At 51.3% G+C, this 8,744-nt stretch overlaps 1 protein-coding gene across 3 annotated transcripts; it reads left to right on the top strand.

The window, feature by feature from the left end:
- Window positions 1-8,711, top strand: mtmr7b (myotubularin related protein 7b). Of its 3 annotated transcripts, none has more exons than XR_008894765.1 (14): window positions 1-314; window positions 1,021-1,146; window positions 1,368-1,530; window positions 1,924-2,081; window positions 2,803-2,931; window positions 3,658-3,792; window positions 4,494-4,626; window positions 5,152-5,261; window positions 5,556-5,681; window positions 5,784-5,833; window positions 6,114-6,314; window positions 6,844-6,978; window positions 7,186-8,013; window positions 8,323-8,385. XR_008894765.1 is itself a non-coding variant. In XM_056585308.1 (14 exons), the coding sequence occupies exons 1-14, from the start codon at window positions 291-293 to the stop codon at window positions 8,680-8,682; spliced, it is 1,977 nt and encodes a 658-aa protein (XP_056441283.1). In that variant the 5' UTR covers window positions 1-290; the 3' UTR covers window positions 8,683-8,711. The 3 variants fall into 3 exon arrangements, 2 of the variants coding, with proteins under 2 accessions (XP_056441283.1, XP_056441291.1); XM_056585308.1 differs by having other exon boundaries at window positions 7,186-7,312; window positions 8,323-8,711; XM_056585316.1 differs by having other exon boundaries at window positions 7,186-7,352; window positions 8,323-8,483.
- The last annotated feature ends 33 nt before the right edge of the window (window positions 8,712-8,744 follow it).

Genomic DNA, 8,744 nt, shown 5'->3' with positions numbered 1-8,744 from the left:
CGCGCAGGCGCACTATGCGACACACCTTGTGTTGTTGTAGAGCGCTTCCCGCAAGCCTCATCATTACAATATATACAGCCCCTCTTCCTCACAACACGCAACACGCCGGAGATGCAGAGATCAACGAGCGACGGTTAAATATTGAATCTGACAAACAAGAAAGAATGAAAGCGCAGCCCTCTCGTGTGAACATGTCGCTGGAATACGGAATCTAAACCCGTTGCGGTCAAACACAAAGCCCCCCTTGGACCATAATCCTCCAAACAGCAGGGTCGGTGTTGCTGCTGGTGATGGAGCACATCCGGACGCCCAAGGTAGGTGTTGTATGTCCTCTCCATCCCTCCATCATTCCTGATGCACCATCGCTCCCTCCCTCCATCGGTCCTTCTCAGGCCCTCCTCCTCTCATGAGGATAGACGGAACATCACGTCCAGTCCCGTCCTCCGTTAACTGCACGATTTTACCGTTTATGACACCGCAACCAAATCGCAGTGTAATAGGTTCATGAGATTTATATCACGAATAACGATGTTGCGTAGTTTATGGACCCTCGTCGGTTCCTATGTACACGCCAGTGACGGTGACGGTGCATCGGGATTCGGGGGACCTCCATTTTACCACGGCGTGTCACACACACACACACACACACACACACACACACACACACACACACACACACACACACACACACACACAGACACACTCACACACACAGACACACTCACACACTCACACACGGCGACGTAGACCGACTCAATATTATCATAACCTTACTTTATTAGAAACCTATTACTGGTATAGTGGAAGTAGTAGCAGCAATGTTATGGTTGTCTTCGTAGTAGTAGTAGTAACATAGTACTGTGATAGTAGAAGAGGTAGCAGCAGTACTGTGGTAGTAGTACTGTAACATTCTGAAAGGTTCCCACACAGATAAATGGACGTTCGTTTTACCAACAGAAAGCAGATAACTTCTGTGTATCAATCTCTGTGTGTGTGTGCGTGTGTGTGTGTGTGTGTCAGGTGGAGCAGGTGCGTCTGCTCCAGCGCCGGGCGGGCCAGAGGAAGCCCCTCTTGGGGACCCTCTACCTCTCCGCCACACACACCATCTTCGTGGAGAACCACCCGGAGACACGCCGGGAGACCTGGGTACCTACCCAGCATGCACTGCAGTGCCACGCACACCGCAACACGCACATGTTGATGGTGGCGTCCCAGAGTTTAACGCTTTGACTCCACTATAGAAATCTTGTGTGTGTGTGTGTGTGTGTGTGTGTGTGTGTGTGTGTGTGTGTGTGTGTGTGTGTGTGTGTGTGTGTGTGTGTGTGTGTGTGTGTGTGTGTGTGTGTGTGTGTGTGTGTGTGTGTCAGGTGCTTCACAGCATGGTGTCCGGGCTTGAACGCCCCCCCGGCGGGCCAACAGGAAGTCAGCTGGTGCTGCGCTGTAAGGACTTCCGGGTCTTCCACCTCCTCTTCCCACTGGAGAGGGACTGTGTGGACGTCCACACCTCCCTCACCCGCCTCTCACGACCAGGTGGGGACCGTGCGTGTGCGTGTGCGTGTGTGCGCACTGTTGTATTGTCTGGTCACCAAGTGCTGTCAATGAATAATCAGTCTCTAGCGCACTTTACCCTACGCAGAGAGAGAGAGAGAGAGAGAGAGAGAGAGAGAGAGAGAGAGAGAGAGAGAGAGAGAGAGAGAGAGAGAGAGAGAGAGAGAGAGAGAGAGAGAGAGAGAGAGAGAGAGAGAGAGAGAGAGAGAGAGAGAGAGAGAGAGAATGGCAGTAACATAATAATCATTTTGGTTGAGCATCTTTCAGAGAGAGAGAGAGAGAGAGTCAGACAAATTTAGGGACAGACCGACAGACAGGCGGAGAATCCATGTTTGACTTGCGTTGAGAGTGAAGGTGTATGTCTCTTGCCCCCAGAGAGCTACAGTGAGCTGTACTGCCTCTCCATCAACCCCAACACCAACCAAGAGGAGAGGGAGAAGTCCTGGACCCTGGTCCTCCCCTCCCAGGACTATCAGCGCATGGGCCTGCCCAACAACCTGTGGGTCGCCACGGCAGCCAACAGCGAATACAAGGTCCGGCTTCTTTCTCTTTTTAAACGCGGACACGGGGCTGACGCCAGGGGACCAGAAACACGCTTGACGGGGTTTGGCAGAAAAAAAATACGGATTTAAAAAATGATGACAAACTTTAAAGCTGCTGCTCTCTCCAAAGACAAATGCCGGAATAATCAGCTTTTCTGATGCCGTGTTTTCCATCTTTGCCAAGTTGTCAACAGAGTCGGAGTCAAATGTCAAAAGCCCCTCCCATCAGTTGCCAAGATTTTGAAAAGATCGTTAGCTCCTATTTTTCCCAGCGGTTTGCAATGTTTCTGCATCTCTCTCTCTCTGTTTAATATGTCTCTCTCTCTCTATCTCTCTCTCCAGGTATTTAAAATGCCTCTCTCTGTCTCTCTCTCCAGCTGTTCGATATGTCTCTCTCTGTCTCTCTCTCCAGCTGTTCGATATGTCTCTCTCAGTCTCTCTCTCCAGCTGTTTGATATGTCTCTCTCTCTCTGTCTCTCTCTCCAGCTGTTTGATATGTCTCTCTCTCTGTCTCTCTCTCCAGCTGTTCGATATGTCTCTCTCTGTCTCTCTCTCCAGCTGTTTGATATGTCTCTCTCTCTCTCTGTCTCTCTCTCCAGCTGTTTGATATATCTCTCTCTCTCTGTCTCTCTCTCCAGCTGTTTGATGTGTCTCTCTCACTCACTCTCCAGATGTTTAAAATGTCCTTCCTCCTCCCTCTCTCTCTCTCCAGATGTGTGACTCTTACCCCGCCCAGCTGTTTGTGTCCAGGTGGGCGTCACCGGCCGTCCTAATGGGCAGCTCTCGTTTCAGGAGCAGAGGACGACTTCCTGTTCTCAGCTACTTCCACCAGGACACTCTGGTATATATAGTCCCCTGTTCACTATATATTCTATACATGCTATATACACACTTCCACCAGGACACTCTGGTATATATTGTCCCCTGTTCACTATATATTCTATACATGCTATATACACACTTCCACCAAGACACTCTGGTATATATAGTACCCTGTTCACTATATTTACTATACATATTATAAACACACATCCACCAGGACACTCTGGTACATAATTTATGTGTAATACATATGATAGATAGGTAGCCTGATATCAGCGGGCCTTCTGTCAACAAGCCACTCCACATCAGCGACAGCCATCTTGGTTGTATTTATGAAAATGCGTCAATGTCGCTCCTAAATGATGCTCACCTGTACAGTCATCGTATCAAACACGCCCCGTATCAGATAAACTTTGATTGCTTTGAATGCTGGAAATCTGTGTGTACCAAACAATTGTCAGAGCATCTGCCAAAGCAAATAAAACACGAGCTTGCAGATTCATCTGGTTCCCAGAATATAGATACACACAGCTATATGCACACACACACACACACACACACACACACACACACACACACACACACACACACACACACACACACACACACACACACACACACACACACACACACACACACACACACACACACACACACACACACACACACACGCACACACAAACTGTTTTAATTCGCAAATAATATTTATGTGTGTTTGTGTGCGTGCGCGTGTGTGCGTGTGCAGGCTGCCGTGTGTCGTTGCAGCCAGCCTTTGTCTGGGTTCTCTGGTCGTAGTGAGGAAGATGAGCAGATGGTGACCGCCGTGATGAAGGCCAACCCTGGGAGTGACTTCATCTACGTAGTGGATACTAGACCCAGGGTACACACACACACACACACACAAACACAAACACAAACAGACACACATACACAAACACAAACACAAACACAAACAAACAGACACACAAACACAAACACAAACAAACAGATACGCATACACAATTTACATGTCGTTCCTCCGACGGCCTCTGGGTGGCTCATGCCGGTCTGAGCCCATTCCAAGTAAACGGGAAGAAATCGGATTTCGCTCTCGTATTGCAAAGCTAATCCTAATATTCGTTTTTGTACTATTTCGTTTTCATCCTATACTGGATGTATTAACGGTTTAATTAAATTTAAATCGATTAAGGATTTAGTATTATTGCGATGGAGACGGGTCCAATAGGAGCCCCGTCCGAGTGGGCTAAATACAGGCCGCTTCACCTGCTAGTCGTAAAAATAAGACATAAATGGGCCCACCCGTGGAAGTCAAATGTACAACTTCATAAGTCACGTGTGAAATGGGTGATGGGTGACACTACCACCATGTTCATGATGATAGCAATTACTATGTGAGATACTATGTCACACACACTCACACACACTCTGGACCTAAGGTCTCATGTTGCTCAAGCGTACAGCAGACTGACGTGTGTGTGTGTGTGTGTGTGTGTGTGTGTGTGTGTGTGTGTGTGTGTGTGTGTGTGTGTGTGTGTGTGTGTGTGTGTGTGTGTGTGTGTGTGTGTGTGTGTGTGTGTGTAGCTGAACGCAATGGCCAACCGCGCAGCAGGCAAGGGCTATGAGAGTGAGGATCACTACGGCAACATCAAGCTGCACTTCAGCGGCATCGACAACATCCACGTGATGAGGAGCAGCCAGCAGAGGATCCTCGACGGTACGCACGCACACACACACACACGCAAACGCATGTAAACATACACACTAGGGCTGCTCGATTATGGAAAAAATCATGATCACGATTATTTTGGTCATCATTGAAATCATGAGTATTCAGACGATTATTTTTGAGTTTGAAAACATGATGCATTTATTCAGCATGTCTCTCCCAAAAAAACCTTTGTAACAGAGAACTTTGAAATTTTAAAGAAATTGACCAAATGGTCAAAAAGAAAAAAATCAACAAAAAAAAAAATCTAAAATAATGTACATATATGTATCCAGCTGTTCAGCAGTTTCTATAAAACATGTAATGAAAAAGGAAAAGAAAAAAAAATGGCAATCTCGATTATGTTATTTTTGTGATCGCTAAAATCGGAATCGCGATCTAAATTCGATTAGCCCTAGTGCACGCATATATATATAGACGTACATCCACACACACATAAATGTAAACAAATATAGACGCACACAGTAGGGGATTGGGCTTCACTCACTCGCTCTCTCTCTCTCTGGTGGGCAGTGGGCGAGCAACGCACCCCCTCAATGAGTGACTTCCTGTTGGGTCTGGAGAACTCTGGTTGGCTGAAACACATCAAGGCTGTGCTGGACGCTGGAGTCTTTATAGCCAAGGTGAACACACACACACACACACCTACACACACCTACACACACACACACACACACACACACCTACACACACCTACACACACCTACACACACCTACACACACCTACACACACACACACACACACACCTACACACACCTACACACACCTACACACACCTACACACACCTACACACACCTACACACACACACACACACACACACACACACACACACACACACACACACTCTGGTCCTCCCAGAGAAGGTAAAACACAATGTGTGTGTGTGTGTGTGTGTGTGTGTGTGTTCTCTCCAGGCCATAGCGGACGAGGGGGTCAGTGTTCTGGTCCACTGTTCTGACGGCTGGGACCGCACGGCGCAGGCCTGCTCTGTAGCCAGCGTGCTGCTGGAGCCCTACTACAGAACCATGAAGGGACTCATGGTAGGTCCTCACGCACGCACGCACGCACGCAAACACACACACACACCTGGGGTGAGTCCTACCGGCACCCTGACCTTTGACCCCCTCTGCTCTCCGTTGCAGGTTCTAATAGAGAAGGACTGGGTGTCTTTCGGTCACAAGTTCTCACACAGGTCAGTTGCTATGGCGACCACACCTAAAGCAGTACCACACTGGCATGCCCATATCAAGTCTTCCCGGATCTGCCCCCCCCCTTCACAGGGGTTGATTGGTCCTTGATTAGTACCTGGGTTCTTTCAGGCCCAGGTATCGCTCTGTAATCTACTCATTGGTCATTGGTGGGTTGCTTAGTAACAGCTGGTTGCCTAATAAGAGGTGTATGTCAGGGGGGGGGGGGGGGGGCTGAAGGTGGTCGCCTAGTAACCAGTGTTTGTGTCGGGGGGTGGGTGCCAGGTACGGGCACCTGGACGGGGACCCCCGGGAGGTGTCGCCGGTGCTGGACCAGTTCCTGGAGGTGCTGTGGCAGCTGGCCCAGCAGTTCCCCTGCGCCTTCCAGTTCAACGAGCGCTTCCTGCTGGACCTGCGGACCCTGGCCTACTCCTGCCAGGACGGCACCTTCCTGGGGAACAGCGAGAAGGAGCGCCGCTCCCTGAGGTCGGAACACACGCACGCACGCACGCACGCACGCACGCACGCACGCACGCACGCACGCACGCACGCACGCACGCACGCACGCACGCACGCACGCACGCACGCACGCACGCACGCACGCACGCACGCACGCACGCACGCACGCACGCACGCACGCACGCACGCACGCACGCACGCACGCACGCACGCACGCACGCACGCACGCACGCACGCACGCACGCACGCACGCACGCACGCACGCACGCACGCACGCACGCACGCACGCACGCACGCACGCACGCACGCACGCACGCACGCACGCACGCACGCACGCACGCACGCACGCACGCACGCACGCACGCACGCACGCACACAAAAGACACACCCCACACAGATCTATTAATTCATTCCTAATATTTGTCTTGCTGTGTGTGTGTGTGTGTGTGTGTGTGTGTGTGTGTGTGTGTGTGTGTGTGTGTGTGTGTGTGTGTGTGTGTGTGTGTGTGTGTGTGTGTGTGTGTGTGTGTGTGTGTGTGTGTGTGCGCGTGTGCAGGCTGCAGGAGAGGAGCTTCTCAGTGTGGAGCCGGCTGTGGAGGGACCGGGAGAAGTACTGGAACCCTTTGTACCGGGCCGAGCAGAGCCAGACCCAAGGGGTCCTGAAGCCCAACACCACCCCCTACTGCTTCAAGTCAGTCACTACACACACACACACACACTGCACACACACACACACACACACACACACACACACACACACACACACACACACACACACACACACACACACACACACACATACAATCAGTATCATCAGTATCATCAGCTCCTTCTGTTAGCCAATGGCAGTAGTAACAGATGAGCTTCACCGATTGGCTGCGGCTGTGTTCCCCCCCAGGATGTGGAAGGGTCTGTACAGCCCGGCCGAGACGCCCGCCCCCCCGGCCCAGACGCCCGTGGACTTCCTGTCCAGCGTGAGGGAGGGGTCCCAGCAGCTGGAGCAGCAGCTGGCCAATCAGCAGGAGGTAGCGGCAGGAGGACCCGCCCCACTGGGCTCCAGACAAGGCATACAACACACAAAGACACGCCCCCTCTATCTAAAACCACGCCTCCATCGCCACATCACCGGCCGCCAGTCCGATTGGTCCTTCTCTTTGAGTGACAGGGGGAATGGGCGGGTTTAACGGTTAAAAGGATCATTGGGGATCAGGACAGTTGGTTGGTAAGGGTGTTAGCCGACAGGTACTTTGATTCCCAAAGAGTGTTGAAGTGATGTTACAAAGTAGTGATATGGATTGATCCTGCCGCAGATTGTGATTTAAACGCAAAAAAAAAATTTAAGCAGGGACTAAGTTATATTGCAAATTCTGTTAATTGTTATTGGTGGTTTGGGTTACCAGGTACCGTCGATCAAACATTCTAGCTACAAGCAAATCTGACGGCGGCGAATAGAGACGGAGGAGGAGGTGAACAGCGGCTAAGCTCCGCCCCCTTAAGGAAGGGGAGGGGCTACCAGGAGTCGGAGGCGTTCTGTGCGTCTGATGGAGGGCAGGACGCGCTCCAACAACGCGTTCGGTTCTCCTTTTGGAGGGAACTCTCCGAACTCTAAGAAAGCTTTGAAAAAGGTCCCCCAAAACCCCCGTCAAGATACCGGGTCCAGCAGACCAAGACTTAACCATCAAGTCCAGCTCCTCTGAGAACTTAGCCCAGTACCCATCAGGACTAGGTCTCTTCCTACATGTATTGATCCAGCTCCATCTATACATATTGATTATCATGTATTGATCTCACTAGGCCTCCTGCTATACGTATCGATCCTCATGTATTGATCTCACTAGGCCTCCTGCTATACGTATCGATCCTCATGTATTGATCTCACTAGGCCTCCTGCTATACATATTGATCCTCATGTATTGATCTCACTAGGGATCCCGCTACAGACAGTACGTATTGAGGACCATGACCCCTGACCCCTAGCTGAAGGTATGCATCCTAACCCCTCCCCTCCCCACCTCCTCTCTCCTCCCTCCTACAGCGACTGGCAGCCCTGACCGGGGAGCCAATCAGCTACCAGAAGGTGGAGGTACCCAAGAGGAAGATTAACCAATCACAGCTGCGATACAGCGGGCCGGACCCGCCCACTACGTACTCCTATCCAATCACCAGCCCAGCACAGGACCACGGCTCCTCCCACCATGCCGCTGAACCAGCCAATCAGAAGACCCGACGGCCAGCCGCCGGTCTGTCCCTCCCCCTAGAGCCGCCGGGGTCGGGGAAAGGTCGTGACCCCGACGACCTGTCCAGCGACCTTGAGTCGGGCGTGGCCGACCTCAGCGTCGGCGACGAGGTCATCGGGGGGCAGAACGGAGAGGAGGCGGGCCTCAGCTCAGAGTGACCGGCGACGCGTCCAATCACAGCGTCCGCTTGAATATTAAAACTATTGATCCTGAACTCTTC

Source organism: Gadus chalcogrammus, chromosome 3 (genome assembly GCF_026213295.1).
Source record: "Gadus chalcogrammus isolate NIFS_2021 chromosome 3, NIFS_Gcha_1.0, whole genome shotgun sequence".
Taxonomy (NCBI): Eukaryota; Metazoa; Chordata; class Actinopteri; order Gadiformes; family Gadidae; genus Gadus; species Gadus chalcogrammus.
Note: the sequence above shows the minus strand (reverse complement) of the source record. Positions and strands in the feature narration are given on the sequence as shown.